This window comes from Pithys albifrons, chromosome 16 (assembly GCF_047495875.1).
Source record: "Pithys albifrons albifrons isolate INPA30051 chromosome 16, PitAlb_v1, whole genome shotgun sequence".
NCBI classification, from domain to species: Eukaryota; Metazoa; Chordata; class Aves; order Passeriformes; family Thamnophilidae; genus Pithys; species Pithys albifrons.
This window is the reverse complement of record NC_092473.1, coordinates 504,619-521,110: the sequence shown is the minus strand read 5'-3', so window position 1 is coordinate 521,110 and position 16,492 is coordinate 504,619. Positions and strand designations below refer to the sequence as shown.

The 16,492-nt window shown below is 51.8% G+C and overlaps 1 protein-coding gene across 4 annotated transcripts in view; it reads right to left on the bottom strand.

Annotated features, from left to right (window-relative positions):
- Nucleotides 1-241: 241 nt before the first annotated feature.
- RAB11FIP3 (RAB11 family interacting protein 3) overlaps nt 242-16,492 on the bottom strand; it is a 78,230-nt gene continuing 61,979 nt past the window's right edge. For all 4 annotated transcript variants that reach the window (XM_071570721.1, XM_071570723.1, XM_071570724.1 and 1 more), the window contains 9 exons: nt 14,694-14,729; nt 12,061-12,154; nt 10,469-10,572; nt 7,872-8,012; nt 6,894-6,975; nt 4,950-5,087; nt 3,823-3,978; nt 3,318-3,458; nt 242-2,590 (listed from right to left, as the gene is read on the bottom strand). In XM_071570721.1, the coding sequence (XP_071426822.1) occupies nt 2,477-2,590; nt 3,318-3,458; nt 3,823-3,978; nt 4,950-5,087; nt 6,894-6,975; nt 7,872-8,012; nt 10,469-10,572; nt 12,061-12,154; nt 14,694-14,729 (1,006 nt within the window). In that variant the 3' untranslated portion in view covers nt 242-2,476. The remainder of the gene's footprint in view (nt 2,591-3,317; nt 3,459-3,822; nt 3,979-4,949; nt 5,088-6,893; nt 6,976-7,871; nt 8,013-10,468; nt 10,573-12,060; nt 12,155-14,693; nt 14,730-16,492) is intronic.

Below are 16,492 nucleotides of genomic sequence, written 5' to 3'. Positions count from 1 at the left end.
CCCACCTGGACCCTCCAGGATGGTGAAGGAAGAATGCCCCCATTCCCACACACAACTGAGCTTGGGGGGAAGATTTTGGCTCCCTCTGACCTTGACGCCCCTGGAGCCGGCCAGGTCCAGCCTTCCCCATCCTCATCCTCCCAAAAGCAGGGCAGTCCTTGGTGCAGGAGCATTTCCAGTCCATCCAGCACTTGGTTACTCAGGATGCTTCAATCCACCTTTGTGGAAAAAAAATCTCTGGGCAGGAATAGTAACAGCTTTTAATCTGACAAGAACCGATACATCATTTAAGACGATACTGCTTTTGCCTCTTTTTGGGGGGACTTCCTTCATATACTGGTGGGGAAAGAGGAACACTTTGGGGATGTACAGTTTTTGTTTTGTTTTGTTTTCTCTCCATAGGGCTTTTAAAGCATAGTGAATGTGCAAGTCAGTGCTTTTTGTTTGCTTAAAACTTTTTCCTGGTGCTTATTTACAGTTACAGTACCTCTGTGAGAGCGACAGGAAAAAAGATTGTTTGAGACCTGGGGATCCAGGATCCCAAGTCAAGAAAGGCAGATCTCTGATATTTATATATTTATACATATATATATATATGTTTTTGTGTATACACAGATACATTTCTCTCTTCTTTTAAAGTATTAAAAAATGGATCAACCTTCATTCTATAAAAATACCTACTCTACAAGATAGAAAAATTTTCCCTCTCCAAGTATACACTGATTTACACACAAAGCTTCTCTGGAAATGTACATTACGTGGCTTCTTCCACAGACTCAGGGCAGGGAGGGAGGGAGTGGGTGCCGGGGAGTTCTGGGGCTCAGCCCACCCCTGCTGCCCCTCGCGTGGGGCCACGGGCACTGAGCACCCACAGGTGCCGTGGCCGTGGCTCGGTGGTTCCCTGGGTAAGGCTGTGGCAGTGCCACGTGCCCTGGGCAGGGCCACCCCCAGGGGGCCTCTGCCAGCCGGGAGGTGCTGGAAGGGGTTTGGGGAGCAGCAGGAGCCCCCCCAGGATCACTGTGGCCACTCCGGCATTCCTAGAACCCGACAAGCAGGAAAAAGAACCGCTGGACGAAGGTGGATCTCTGGGATTCCACTGGCTGTCTCCTCCCAGGAGCTGGAGAGGAGCACGGTGGGTGAGCAGCTGCTCCCGGGGTCACGCCACGCCACAGCCACGTGTGTCAGCAGGCCCAGGGCTGCCTGATGTGAACATGGCTTTTGTTTCCCAGGGAGATGCTGTGGTGTTCTCTGCCTCCTCTCCCCAACGGCACCAAGATTCCAGCCCAGGCTGCTGCCAGGGATGATGAATGAGCACTGCTGCTCCAGCCCGTGCCCCAGCCCAGGGAAACAGTGGGGAAAGGCAGCTGGAGTGGGCTCTCCCTCCAGGACTGCAGCTATCACCAGCAGAGCCCTGCTCGGGGTGCGAATGGCACAGGCCACTGTCCCTTTGTCAGGGACTTCGGGAGGCGACGTGGTGAGCTTGGGCCTCTCCTGCAGATCCCAAAGTGCATTGAGTGCCCACATGGACAAAGGGAGGCGACCAAGCCCAGCCTCTGCTGTGGGGTGAAGAGCTGCAGCCTTCCCCAGGTCTCTGTGGGATAGACAGACAGCACCCACATATCTGTCCCCAGCAGGGGACGAGGGGCTGCTCCCTCTGGAGCCACCCCAGCATCACAGGCACTCCCAGACCCTGCGGCAGAAGGGCCAGGACTGGAGCTGGGAGTCCAAGGCCTCCCAACGGGACTGAGCTGTGGACAGCAAACATAAATAAGGAGACAGGTGACAAAAGTGCACTCATGCCTTGTCCCCAAAGTGGCTGCTCCCAGGACTGCTCCTGCCAGCAGTGAGGGCTCCACACACAGCCCAGGCCCAGTAGGAGCAGCAGGGCAAGGATGGGCTGTGCCAGCTGGCTGAGGACATGTGCATTAAGTTAATTACAAATAAAACAAAACAAAGCCAAACCCCAACCCTTTGCAAGTCCAAGACACGATTTCCTCATTGCCAGCTCTGCCCCAGTGAGTGAGTGTGTCAGGGACACTTTGGCACAGGACAGGGCAGCAAGGGACAGTCAGCGCTGCTGCTTCCATCTCCATCCTGTTATCCCACAGTTTGGAGAACCCCTCTCCTCACAGCCCACACGTGGCAAGCTCCTGCTTGTGCCCTGTGTGCCAGAGGGTCCAACGCCTGTCGGGACAGTTCCCATCGTCACAGGTACTTCCTCCAGGTGTCTGTTGCTTGTGTTCCTTCTCCAGGTTCCCTTTCACCTCTCCAAAAACCAGAAAAACTTCAAAATAATGGAGTCAGACAACAAAGCCTGGCTGCTGGTTTTCCTTTTCCCTGGTCCATGGCTCATTCAGCCCCGACCTGATGCTTCCTTGTGCCTTCATCAAGAGCAAGGACGTTTGGAGTCCCTCTTCATCCTCTCAGAGCACCAAACCCACACAACGAATGCACAGCTGGCGGCTCTCGGCTGCCCTTACTTGACTTCCAGGATGGAGGGGTTTGTCTCCATGATGGCCACGATGATCCTGTCAATGTAATCCTGCAGGCGGAAGTTGATCTCCTCTTGCTTTTGGATTGCTTCCATGAGCTACAAAGGAGGGAGAAAGAGAGGGAAAGGTCACTGCCTGGGGCTTCCTGTGGCTCTGTGCACCCATGGATGTTTCCCCTCTTCTTCACTCTGGCTTGGGAAATTCCTGACCATTGATTGAACAGGGAAAACTGGTTCTTCTCACTCCAGTCCCTCCTCAAGGTCTCAGCCAGCTAGGACCCTAAATAAAGCAGGGAGCAGCATCACATCTCCACTAGACCCCCAAAATATCCTGGTGTGTTTTCCCACTTCTTGGGGTCTCAAAGATTTAACTCCAATGCTTCTGTCTGAAGGCTTGGCCACAAGTGTTTAGGGCACAGGGAGAACATGTCCAGAGAAGCCAGGATCTCCAGGGTAGATGTCCTGGCTCCCAGCAGATTTAAGACAGTTCCAGACAGACAGACACACCCTGTGGTAGCTGGTCTGCCCTGGGAAGGGGAAGGCTGTCACAGGGCAGGCAAAGCAGAGCTGCCAGGACCAGCAGATTGGCAGGGAGCAGCTTCCCCATTCCCAGGAAAGAGAGCTGGGAGGCAGGGAATGTCCTGCAGTTCGACAAATAGTTGTGGGGGATTTCTTTGCTCCTACCAGCTTTCAGGGGAGTTTTGGGAGTGAGCTGGGTCACAGACAAGGCACATCAGCTCCTCCCAGGGCCTTCCAGGCTGAGGGCATAGGGAATGCCAGCTTGGGAAGGTGCAGTGCGAGGACAGCAGCACCTCAGGGCACGTACCTCATCTCTGGAGACAGAGCTGATCTCTGCTGCCAGGGATTCCGAGAAGGAGGCTGAGAAGAGGTTCTTGGCTCCCTGGATGCTCAAGTTAATAATCTGCCCATTCAGTTCATCATTCTGCTCCTTCAGGTTCCTGTTATCCTGTTCACACAGACAAACCAGACACTGCTGAAGCACCTGGTGCCCTCAGAACTCATCCAGCTTGGGAAGGGACGAGCTTTAATCCTAACACAGCTCACGCAGCCCTGGAAACAGCACAGGGTCTCCTGGCTCTACCTCAGCAGAGCATGGAGAACCACTGGAAGCATGAGACAGGAAGATCCACAGGACACAGCAGAGAGCAGGGCTCCCAAGTGTACATGCTGTCCCTGAGAAGAAGGACCCAACCTCCCTGTCCCAGGAGAGGAGAGCAAGAAAGCTCCTGGATCCGCTCCATCCCTCAGGAGGGAGCCCCCAGCCCCTGCTGAACCCTTCTTGGTGACCCTCCCAGCCCAACACTCCCTACCTGCTTGAGCTGCTTGATCTCTTGCTCCAGCTCTGTCTCCCGAGTCCTGCTGTTGTATTCCTGAAGGCCCATGCTGCTGCTCCGGCCTCGCCGCTGCTCCGCCTCCAGCTTGAAGAGCTGCAGGTGCTCAAGCTGCTTCCTGAGGTCCTCAATGAGCTGCAGAGCAAATGAAGGGGACAACTGAGTGCCACAGCCCCCAAAAACCCAGCAGCACCCTCTGGTCGTGGCTGGTGAGAGGGATGGGCTGTCCCTCGCTGGGAGCAGCCCCATCCATGGCTGCAGCAGGATTGCTGTCCAAAGCAGTAGCTGCCCCATCCCTGGAAGTGTCCAAGGCCAGGCTGGACTGGGCTTGGAGCAACCTGGGATAGTGGAAGGTGTCCCTGCCCGTGACAGGGGGTAGAGCAAGATGAGGTTTAAGGTCTCTTCCAGCCCAAACCATTCCTTGATTCTATGATTAAGTCTCTTTCTGAGGGGCACATGTTTCCCCCTTCTACCCTCATGCCTCCAGCAAGAAGGAGATGGGGAGCTACTTAAATACATGAGCACAGCCCTGGAATGACCGTGCTGGAGCCCCAGAGATGCTGGTTTGGGGTCTGCAGCAGAACAAATCCCCCAGCAATGCAGGCACCTCCTCAGACATCTCCCTCCTCCCAAGTCCTGACTCCCAAGGTCACCCCAGTGCTCCCAGTGTCACCACTTTGAGGCCCAAGGCTCTTTTCCTGCCACCAAACCTTGCTTGAGCCTCCATCTGGAATTACCAACCACAAATGATGCAAGGACTGAGGGACTGTGATCCTGCTCCCAGGCACTCAGGAGCTGGCAGCTCTCACCCCAGCAGCCCTACACCCCTCTCCTCCTGCCTGCTGGCTCCACATGCCACACTGCTCTTGTGTCACCACTCCTTCCAGGCAGGAAAGGAAGGGGCCAGGGTGGCACAGCCACCCTTACAGGTACAAACACTCTCTGATGAATTTTAATACAGCAAAAGTGACCAATGTGATGCAGTTCAGCTGCTGAACTCCATTCCTCTGCCCAGACAGCACCAAGTGCTCCTGTCACCCCTCTTTTGGAGAGGCTGCCAAGGGGATCAGCAGGGCAGGGCTATGGCAGGCACAGACTCTACTCACCTCCTGTGTCGACTCCTTCTCCTTCTGGAACTGGTGCCTCTCCTGACTCAGCTTGTCCCCCATCTTCCTCTTTTTTTCCTGCTCCTCAGTGAGCTGCACAGTGAGGTCTTCGATCTCATCCAGCAGCTTCTGCTTCTCCTGTAATGGCACAAAAAGCACCAGTGACAGGTTTGGCTCTGCTTGGCGCTGCCAGGGCTCTTCCCACTCACTCAAGGACACGGCGCACACTGAAGGAAGGGAGGATCTCCGCAGGGAAGGATCCTCTCCTGGCACACGAGGATGCTCTGCCTGCTGGGATTTCATTTGCTGAGGGCTCCAGGGCCTCAGGGCTTTGGCAGCCACGCATCAAAATAGCACTGAGAGAGAGGCAGTAAGAGCTGAGTCCAGAACAAATCCACATAAATATCCACACTTGTGCCATTTTCTGGGAAGTGTGATGCTGGCATGGGACAGGCTGGGAGGGACTGAGGCCAGCACAGGGACTCCAGGCCAAGAGGAGACATTAAATCATAAGGCTTCTTAGGTCTGAATTTCAGAAAAGCCGTGGATCCGAGATCACTATCTCCCTAGGCATGCCCATTCTCAGTTTCAGATATTAAAGGGCTAATCCAAGAAGGAATAGGACCAGTCCAAGCCAGAATGTAAAACACACAGCCCAGCTCTGTCCCTTTCTTATTCTCAATGCCTTGGCTGAATGTTTGGGATGCAGGTGAAGATGCCAACAGCCCTGCACAGCAGCACCTTCCGCCTGTGACCTGCTCACCTCCTCCCCAGGCTCACAGTTTACAGCACCATGGGAAAGGTTTTGGCTTTCAGAAATCCAAAAATACCCCAGGACCCCATGCAATGCTAGTGATAAATGGCCCATGGCATGAAGGGCGGAGGAGCAGCTCCAGTGGGGAGCTCCAGCCGCCGGGTCTGGGGTGTCCTGCTCCAGAGGGCAGAGCACCAAAGGCACCACACCAGCAGCAAAGGCAACACAACAAAATCCTGATTTTGGGCACTGGACAAGTGGCAGCTCATGAGCGGGGCTTCACCTTGGCAGAGAGGGGCAGAGATTGCATCTCTTGCTCCTCCTTAATCCCATTAACTGTGGAGAAGAGCAGCTCCGCAGGGAGATTATGGATCAAAACCAGCTTCCCATGGCTGAAACACACCAAGACAGGGAATTTATCCTCAGAGCCACAGCAGTTCTGCTCCCAGCCTCGACTGTGCTCACAAGGTCCTGGCAGATGAAGACCACTTCATGGTGGAAAGGTCAGGAGGGATGGAGCTGCAACACTCTCCCATGGGATTAAACATGGGTAAAATATTCCAGGCCCTTCAGCTGGGCAGAGAGGTTTGATTTCACTTCAGTTTTAACCTTAATTCTGCCACAAGCTTGGCAGAAATAAAATGTAGCCTCTGTACACACATTATATCTGTAACCCATGTTATCTCCAAAAATGAGGATCTTGTCCATCCTGTGGACTGTGATGCCTCAGGAAGCCTCCCATCCCATTCCCACCAGCATCCAGCATCTGCATGGCCTTGGATCCTGAGCAGGACAGGAGGGAGGAAGGTCTGGGAGATATCACAGATCTTTAAATGCTCAACTTGCAAAGCCCAGGATGTGGAGATGAAGGACCTGCTTCTTCTCCTCCCCTGCAGTGGGCTGGAGCCACAGGGATGGGGACAGGGATGGGGACAAGCTTCCACAAGAGGGCATAAGTTCCCTCCTGAGCAGCCACTGCCACAGAGAGATTTATTAGGGGTTTTATTCCCAGCTTCCAAGACAACCAGTGGGAATCTGCAAGTATAGTGATCTGGGATAGTGCTGGTCCAGAGTGGGGTCTGCAGGGACTGAAGGGTTTGTTTGTGACAATGGATCTCACAGTCATGGAAATGAGGATTTCATCCAAAACCCGGACACCCAGCCCGGCCTGGGCACCCCCTGGGCCTCACCTCCTCCAGCCTCTCGATGTTGGCTCTCAGACAAGGTACACAGGACCTCAGCTCGCTGTTCTCATCATCCAGCTGCTGCAGTCTGCCATGGGAACATGTGTGAGACACTCACCCCAACAGCCCATGGGGGGGAGACTTGGATAAAACACACTAGGAATATTAAACCAGGATCTGCTCTATTCAAGCCCTGAGAATTCCATTATTTCTGCTCCAAGAAACACCCACATGATCCTGACAAGCCTGTTGGCCAGTGTTATGCCCTTCTCTATCAGGTCCAATGCTATTCCTTGTTTTAAGGGCTTTATCAGTCCCTGGACAAGCCTCAACACCTGAGCCATCAGAGCAGAGGTTGAGAGAGGGTTTTGGGATCCCAGTTCCAGGAAAAGTAACATCCACATCATGGTAACTGGTTAAAAACCCCCACTGTCTTCATCTTTTACTGATTGCAGGGGACAAACAGCAAAACACTCTGGAAAAGCTGAAATAACTCTGTTAACTGAAACTTCTCCCACACCCCTTCTCCCTTTGGAATCCAATAGGCAGCATGAACCACCCTGGCCAGAACACTTTGCCTGTTGGGACAATTCTTTCCCAAGTATTTGCCTGTTTCCATGCAGGTGGAAAGGATCTGGGCACCAAACATACCTCCAGGGGTCCTTTATGGGAACAAGAACTAACAACCCCCCTCCTCACACATGCTGTGGGCAGAAGCATGGATAGAGGACAGGAGCTAAATTTATATTGCATCAGGGAAATTCAAATAAAGAATCCAAGATCAAGTCCATGGAGGAGCTTGTTTTTGGAACAAAGGTAAAAATAGACAAAATTCAGGGTTTGTAACGATTTCCGTTACACCTTGAACCAACTTATACTCACTGTCCACCTCATTTTGTGCCCCCAAGGACCTGTACATGGATTCCAGGGTGTACACAGGAGTCCAGGGGACCTGCCCCCACCCCCAGCCCTGCCCAGCCCCACCTGGCCTGCAGGTTCTCGATCTCGATGCTCTTCTCCCTCTCCATTTTGCTGAGCAACTCCCTCTGCTTCTTGATCTCCTCCAGGAGGGTCTGGTCAGCCCTCAGCTCCTGCTCCTTCAGCTGTTCCTCAAGAGCATTTGCTCTGAAGAGAGGAGAAAGAGAGGATTAAGCATTTCTTAGGCCCACTGCCATTGAAGGGAAAATACACCTCACAGATGAGCCGGGAGAGGCAGATTGGAAAACACAGCAAGACTTCAGGGAAAACACTTCAGGGAAAATACACTGATCACCATCTCAAACAGCTCCATTCCATTCCAGCAGATGCAGTGGGAGAGTACAGGAAACTCCCAAGAACCCAACTGCTGACCAAACCAGGTAAATAAAATAAAACGAGCCAGAAGGTACCTGCTGGTGTTGCTTTTGACTAGGGTGCATCAAAATCCTTTAAAGGGGGAAGTAAGCATGGAAGCACAGTCATGATTTTATAACCTACAGCCTGTGGGTTCCCCAGAACAAGCTACTTAACTGGAATCTCATGGAGTCATTGAGGCTGGACAACCTCTGAAAAGCTGAAGGAGGGTTTTTCTGCCATGGCCACTCCAGGTGGAACCACAACCCTGGGAGTTCAACTGTAAATCCCAGGGTTGTGGTTCCACCTGGAGTGGCCGTGGCAGAAAAACCCTCCTTCAGCTTTTTCTAGCATGAAGCAATCTCACTGGCCAGAGAAAGGACAACAAATCCCCTTTTTTCACTCTCTCATGTCCCCAGCAAAAAATACGGGATCTACAGGTCCCCCTTCCCTGTATGCCAACATAACTGCAGTAACACAGAACACCAGAGCAGTTTGGGTTGGAAGGGACCTTAAAGAATCCAGTTCCACCCCCTGCCATGGGCAGGGACACCTTCCACTAGTCCAGGTTGCTCCAAGCCCTGTCCAACCTGGCCTTGGACACTTTCCTCTGGGCAGTCTGTCCCAGGGCCTCACTACCCTCACAGGGAAGAATTCCTTCCCAATACCTTATGTAACCCTGCCTCTGGCAAAGGAAGTCATTCCCCCTTGTCCCAAGTCCCTCTCCAGCTCTCCTGGAGCCCCTTTAGGCACTGGAAGGGGCTCTCAGGTCTCCCTGGAGCCTTCTCTTCTCCAGGTGAACCCCCCCAGCTCTCCCAGTCTGTCTGCACTAGCCCAGGTTGCTCAGAGCCCAATCCAACCTGGCCTTGAACACTTCCACAGATGGGGCAGGGAGCTGGAATTTATGCAATGGCTTTGACGAGGTGAAGGCTTTGCCCAAATGAACCAACTCCTCCCCACCACGAAGCACACTCAGCACTTTACTCCACTCAAAGCCAACTGACACTTCTGGGCCAAGCTGCTCAAGTGAAAACATCTCCCTCACTCCAAAGGTTATCAGGGCTTAGGGAAACCTTTGTTTGGATCACTCAGATCCCTGACATGACTGTTACTTAACAGCCTTAGGGCCCTGTAGATAAACTCCTGCTGAGTTTATCTGACTGGGGTAAATCCAGCTTGGGAGACAGGGGCCTGGCAGATTAGTACAGACACATTACATCATGTGGGATACAAAGGGCTGCAGCCCTGCCAGGATCTGGCAGCAGCAGGATCTGGGCTGGCCATGGGGAGAGTGGACATGGGCTGTGGGGACGTGGCTACACCTCCTACCCAGAGCTACTGCGTTAAATAAGGGTCAAAAGAGTCAGTTTGACAGCAAGCATGAAGTGTGTGTCCTCCTGGAATTGGGAAGCCTTCCAAGCAGCATGACTTCCCTCTGATGTTCTGGGGTGTCCTGAAGCCCAGGATCCAAGCCCTGGGACTCCAGAGATCTTTTCTAAGGGACATACAGGGCAGGAAAGCACATTTTATATATATCTATATCTATCTATCTCTCTCTCTCTCTATATATATATATATATGTATATGTATGTATATAATAAACTAAAAATAAACAAATAAACAGAAAATGAAAATTGAACCAAATAAAAACAGAACATCTCGAGATGGAAGGGACCCACAAGGACCATCCAGTCCAACTCCTGGCTCTGCAGAGACACCCCAACAATCCCACCATGTCCCTGAGAGAGTTGTCCAAACACCCCTTGAGCTCTGGCAGCCTTGGGGCTGTGCCCACTGCCCTGGGAGCCTGTTCAGTGCCTGAGCACCTGCTGGGGGCAGAACCTTCTCCTGACATCCAACCCAACCATGCCCTGACACAGCTTCATGACATTAAAAGCCATGCATAAAAAAAGCTAAAATCCAAGTCCTGGAGTTCCAGAGGCCTTCCAGGATGGACATATGAGCTGGGGAAGCACATAAAATATCTGTAAATATATATAAAATATACAAAATTACATACAAATTATATTATAAATATAGTAAAAAAATTATACACTATACAATACATCCATGTCTATATGTGTATAATTATATATTACAATATATATAGAACATACAAGGCACTGTTGTCCTGGTCTCAGCCTGGACACAGTCAGCTCTCTTCCCAGCTGCCGGTCAGAGCTGTGCTCTGGATTCCGGGTGGGAAGCGGCAGGACACACTCCCGGGACACGCTGGGTCGTGCTCTCACCTGTGCACCAGCTGCAGGTTCTCCTGCCGGAGGCGGCTGTGCTGCTCCCCGTTGGCAGCTGTGTCCTTCTCCAGCTCTGTCACACGCTTCTCCAGGAACACCACCTGAGAGGAGGGAAGGGAGGCTCAGCCGCTGCCTGAACCCCCTGCCAAGGGCATCCATGACCCTGGTGCAGCTCCCACACCACCATCCACCAGAGGGTTGCCACTGGAATAGGGCAGCTGTGCCTTGATTTAAAGCAACCTTATAAAACATCCTTTTCCACCATGGTTTTGATGTCTCCCATGTATCAGTACATGGCCAAACACTTCACCTTTCCTTTCTTCAACCCTTTCCTGATGACATCCTAAATGGAGTCTAGAGGGATCTCCAGAGCTCTGCTGCATCCATGTGCAGCCCTGTGGCTGCAGAACTACCCCTGCCTGGAACAGGACCGAACCCCTGGGTTTACAGATAAATAAAGTCACACAGTCAATGCCAGCTGGTGGGGAAGGATCAGAGGGGAGTACCTATACAGGCTTTATTCCAACTGTACTTGCATTTTATTATTCATTCAAATCCCATTTACACCCATACAAAACAATCATGGGGGACAGGCAATTAGGAGCATATCTGCAAAACCCAAAACAGCTCTGGGAGAAGGGCAAGAGATATGTGAGTATTAAAAAAACATGCAGAGACCAAGGCCTTTTCCAGCAGTACATCAACAGTTTCTCAAGTCAGATGCCTTAAGGTATGTGAGTGTTTTTTCAACTTTTAGGCTTGGAAAAATGTTGGGTTTTAATTTTTTAAAGGTCTTCTATGCATTGCAATTATTTCCAAGTGCAGCCACACACATACATGTGTTTCTCTTTCACATGCAGCTCTCTATTCATATTCCAGAACTAAAAAGCCATTTTCAAGGAGTTTCAGGAGTGCAGCAGACCTTTACACAAGCCCCAACTCACCTAATTCTCCTTCTTTCCCATGGTTTCTTTTCCCTATTCTTAGCTGCAGGTGATCAAACAAAAGCTCTCCTATGCTCCCATCTTGCCCTGTAACTCTTCTTATACCACCCCAGTAACAGCCAGCAGGGCCAGCACAAAATCAGCATTTTGTGACGCCACAGGCAGAACGTGCCAAGGAAAGGAAGTTCCTGTTTTGCATTGGGTGAATTGACTCAGACAAGCAGAATCTGAGAACCACTTGTTATGTGAAAGAGAAGTGAAAATGCTGCCTGTGAACAGTCCTCTCTCCTCCTGACACACTGCGACAGCCACCACCCCTGGAGAAGGCTCCAATGTCACCTCCTGATCCAGCACAGGAGCTCTGCAATCCCTGGTGTGCTCTCATCCTCCATCCCCTCGATGTTCCACCTGCATCCACCTACCCAGAGGAGCTTCACCCTGATCCTGCCTGTGGATCTGGAAGCACTGAAAGGCTCTGAATCCTCCAGGATAGCGCAGACAGACTCCCTGTGCTCCTGCCCTGCTCCCGTCTTGTTCTATAAACCTTTCCTCTTAACATCTCAGAAAAACCCAGCAGGACCAGCACAAAATCAGCTTTATCCTGATGGCACAGGCAGAGTGTGCCAAGGAAAGGAAGCCCCTCACCTTGTCTGTGATGTCCTCTTCTGCACACTCAACGTTCTCCTGGTAGGACTCCTCCATCGCCCCCACAGCCAGAGAGCTTGTCTGGTGCAGCTGCCTAAAACAGAGACACACCACCCCGACCCAGAGCAGCACTGGCATCAGTGGCAACATCGTGGGCCATGGGGACATCAGGGGACAGCCACCTCCCACCCTGTGCAGCCACCACCGCCTCTTCCCCAGGGATTTCGCAGCGCTGCTCCCTGCGCCGCCGGATTCCCAGCAGAGAAGGCGTGGGCAGGTCCCTGGCAGAGCAGCCGTCCCCTCACCACCCAGCTCAGCTCTCCCAAGCAGTCCAGCACCTCGGAGAGTCCGGATAACAGGGTTAACAGGGAGCACAGACGTGGACACAGCTCCTGGGACTTCATACCGGGATCATTGCTCTTGCTCTTTGGAATGGGAAGAGATAAGAGCTCCCTCTTTCCACTTTCTTTCTTTATGAATGGCCTTGGGCTGTGGATTAGCCAGCAAAGGCCAGAGTACTGCTCTGACACTGATAAGGTGTGGAAGAGGGGGGGTGGCAGGGATGTAAGGGGAGGGATGGGGGTAACCCCCAAAAGCTGTTGTGAAAAAGCCCAACCTGCCTGGGACAGCTCAGGGTGAGCTAATCATTAGCAAGACCTTGCGACACCGACACTGGTGTCCCCAGCCTTGTGAGGAGCTGAAGGACACCCTTGGGGAGGGGCTGCATGGGGCACCACCCCCGTGGCACCTCCTGGCAGAAGGAAGAGCTACTGCCATGGGGTGGGTGGTGTGTTCCAGCTCTGGAACCCCAGGCAGGAGCTACCAATAGGAAAACATTCTGCTCTCCCACTGCTTTCAGCAGATTGATGAGAAAACCAGAGGTATTTTTTGAACCTTTTCTTAGGGATTTGTAACACTGGCTCTCAAATCCATCCCACTGCAAAATATGCTCATGTCAATGCTCACAAGCATAACTGGCATTTACCAAGGGACCACAGCCAAGGCCTGGCCTGGTTTTGCATCCTCACCCTCAGTATATATTTAGATTTTAAAGTCTTGGGCACATTTGCCATTTTAATCATGCCAAGCACAGTGGGGCTTAAGCAGCTGAGATTTCTTGGCACGAGCAGAACATGGGTAACAAAAATGAGGAAAGAGTCCTTACCAAAATAAAATCAATTTTCCAAAACCAAATGTTTTGGGATTACTCAGTAATTACAGTATCTGCAACAAAGGGTTTGCTTCGGGCTGTGCTTAAGGATCTGGCTTGGCAATGCCCTGTTATCTCTCTCCTTATCACAAACTAAACCCAACTGCTCTTGAATTAACCAATATTTATTTAAGCCCACATGTCCTAGCACCAGAATGGCAACAGAAGGGCCAGGAGGGCTCAATCCCCCAACAGGCAGAAAATCTCCATTCCCAAAATTTTATGTCAAATCCTCCCTAAATTATCTCTGCCACAGGACAAAAACTAGTCCTAAAACAGGAAAGCTGGGGACAGGCTGCTCTCTTCAACCCTCTTTCCTGCCAGTGTTTTTAACAAAGCTCTAGAAAGTAAGATGACTGGAAGTAGGAAATGTAATATCAAGGACCTGCTTCCTTTCCAGGAGGGGAAATCATGCCAGGGGAGATTGCTGACCACAGGAAAAATGGAGAAGGTGTGAGAGCACAGTGGGAGGAAGAGGCATAAGGTCAGCACAGGGTATGACCATTCTCAAGCTGAGCTGCCTGTTCCTCCACAGTGTCCCTGTCCTGCTCGGAAACAAGCAAAGAGAAAACCAAGTGCAGAGGGAAATGTTCCTCCTGAGCAGAGGCAAGAAGGCAGAGGTAAGACTCAGACTATCCTTATAATCATGATGGCACAGCAACAGGAGAGATGGGGAAGCTGGAGAAGGAAAGGAGAGCATCAGGTGTCACTGAGAGGATGGATGGACCCTTTGCCCCAGAGACTCAGGGCAAACTGTGTGAATTTATCCTCCATCCCTGTGCACTCTGGGATCAAAATGCCCACAAGGAAAAGGTGACTGACATCATGTGATGTGGTCATGCAGGATAAAAGCTGTACAGCATTAAACCTGGGTTAAAATCAGGGTTAAACCATTAAAACAGGGTTACCTGCAGCCCCCCAGGATGTCCCAGTGCCCCCGACTGAGCAGGGCAGGGGCTCCTCCCAGAAAGTCAAGTGCTGTGGGTGACACTGCGCCAAGTAAAACAGGACCAAGAGTTGCCTGGATTTTTTTGGAGAGCTGGAGAAATCCCTCCAGGTGGGGGGACTGACTACTCTAGAGACCCGTCATGGTGACACTGGAGAAGGGAACAGCCCAGGGGTACATGTCCTTTTACAGACCCCTCCCTGCTCCATGTGCCCCTGCAAAGGCACTGAAGGATGGTGGGGGAGGAAAAGCACCCCAACTTTGTCCTGGAAGAAACCAGGTTGCCAGCAGCCTCCAGCTGTGTGCATGAGCAAGAAACTGCCAGTTCAGAAAAAATATATCAGAATTAAACCCACTTTTCCCCAGGGCTATGGAATAAATCCAGATATAAAGCACTTCAAGCTTATTTTGAGTCCTCCCTCTCTAGAGCTGGCAGCTCACACAGATCAAGCAAGCAGGAAGAAAGTGTGGGCTTACCTTGCCACCTTCTTGCTGGAGAGTCTTTTATTTGGGCTGCAAAATGAAGAAAAAACAGGAAAGAGTTAGAAAAGCTGACAGTGGAGAGCAAGGGAAACAGGAAACTGCAAGGACTCCAGGGCACATCCTTTGCTCTGGCAGGGAGCGCCCACGACATGCACCCCCCCCCCAGCCTCTCCCTGGAAAGGGCAGGCATGGATTTAACACCAAAGAGGGAACAAACCACCGTGGAGTAACACTGGAGAAGACTTGACTGCCCTGCACAACACTCTCTTCTCCCACTGATCCCTGCCTGAAAACTGATCCCCAAGGAAAGTGCTAATAATAGTGGGAAGGTGGGGGGCTTCACCCTGGCGCTGACAGCAGAGTGAGCCATGTCTCCTGCAACCCACAGCACTGCAGGCCTTCCGTGGCAACCCACCGGAGCTCCTGCCCTATGGATGCAGGACAGGGAGCAGCTCCTGCATGCCAAGGGGCACATCCATCCTTCTGCCCTTCCCACAAGGAAGGGAGCCTGTTTGGCTCTGGATCACAAGAGAATTGCTTCCTTCTTGGAGCTCAGAGGTTTCAGGAGCTGTTGATGGTGTCCTTGTCTGGATTTCAGGCTGTTAAGAGTGGCTGGGGAGGGGGATGAGTTCTCCTTTGTAGGGATACCCAACAGAGATCACTCCCCTGATGTGTGTCCAAGGCAGCTGCCATCACCATACCACAGCGGTCAGGGCTTAGCTAATACTCAGCGTGACCACGTCAGAGCAGCCAAGGTCTGTGTGACTCTGTCCCAGCCCCTTGGGAAGGGCTGCAGGCCCTCCCTGCTGAGGAAAAAATTGCCTTTTCCAGAAACAGCTCCTTGCTAAGGATACTCCTTCCAGTATTTTGGTCATGATTGATACTGGTGAAGTTAGCAGGGCTTGGATCTCACTCCTCATCTTCCACCAAATACAGGCTGGTGTCAAACAGATGCCACATCACTGGTACCAAATCCTCACTCATTGATGCAGTGGAGAATCCAAGCAGAGAAACAGCAACTGCTCCCTGGTGTTTAGCCCAGGTGAAGGAAAAAAATAATAAATAAAATAATCTGGGAGTTCATTCCTGCCTGGAGCTGCAATATTAGTTCTTCGAAGGAAGAATTAAAAATAGCTCAGGACAATTTTCTTTGTAAAAAAACCCCAAAGCCCAGCTGGGGGGTGTTGTCAGGGTGACCAGCCCTCATGTCAAAGTGCATCCTCAAATCCCAGATTTCCAGGGAGCACAAGAGCTGCTCCTGGCTGGGCTTCAAGGCTGCTCGGCGTCCGCCTGAGGGGAGAAGGTCAGGCCCTGGTGTTTGCCAGGAATTGTAAGGAATGTCCCCAGCACTGGGGGCAAAAATATTTTCCTTTGCAAAAAGCTCATTGGAAAGCGATGCTGGCACCTGCTGAGGGGTGAGACACCATGTCTGCTGCAAGGGCACAGAAACAAAACAGTCACAAACTCCTTTATTCCAAGCTCCTTGGGCTCAGGAAGCAGCCTCCCAGTGCTGGGAGCAGGCGCCTCACTTTACTCCAAGGATAAAACACTGCCTGTAAGCCCAGAGTTTTTAAGAGTGAGGTTGTGATGGGGTGCTTTGGGTTTCATCACAGCTGCCAGAATCCCCTGGAGCAGGTGTCTTCAAGCTTGTCCCAGATTTTGGTTCAGTTCCAACTACTCTGGTTGTTTGCAGTCTGGGACTTGTCCCCTGTTCCGAGGGCTCTGTATCACTGGCGATGCTGGGAGGAACAACAGGTCCTGCCCTGTTGCACAGGATCCCTCTCATCCTCACC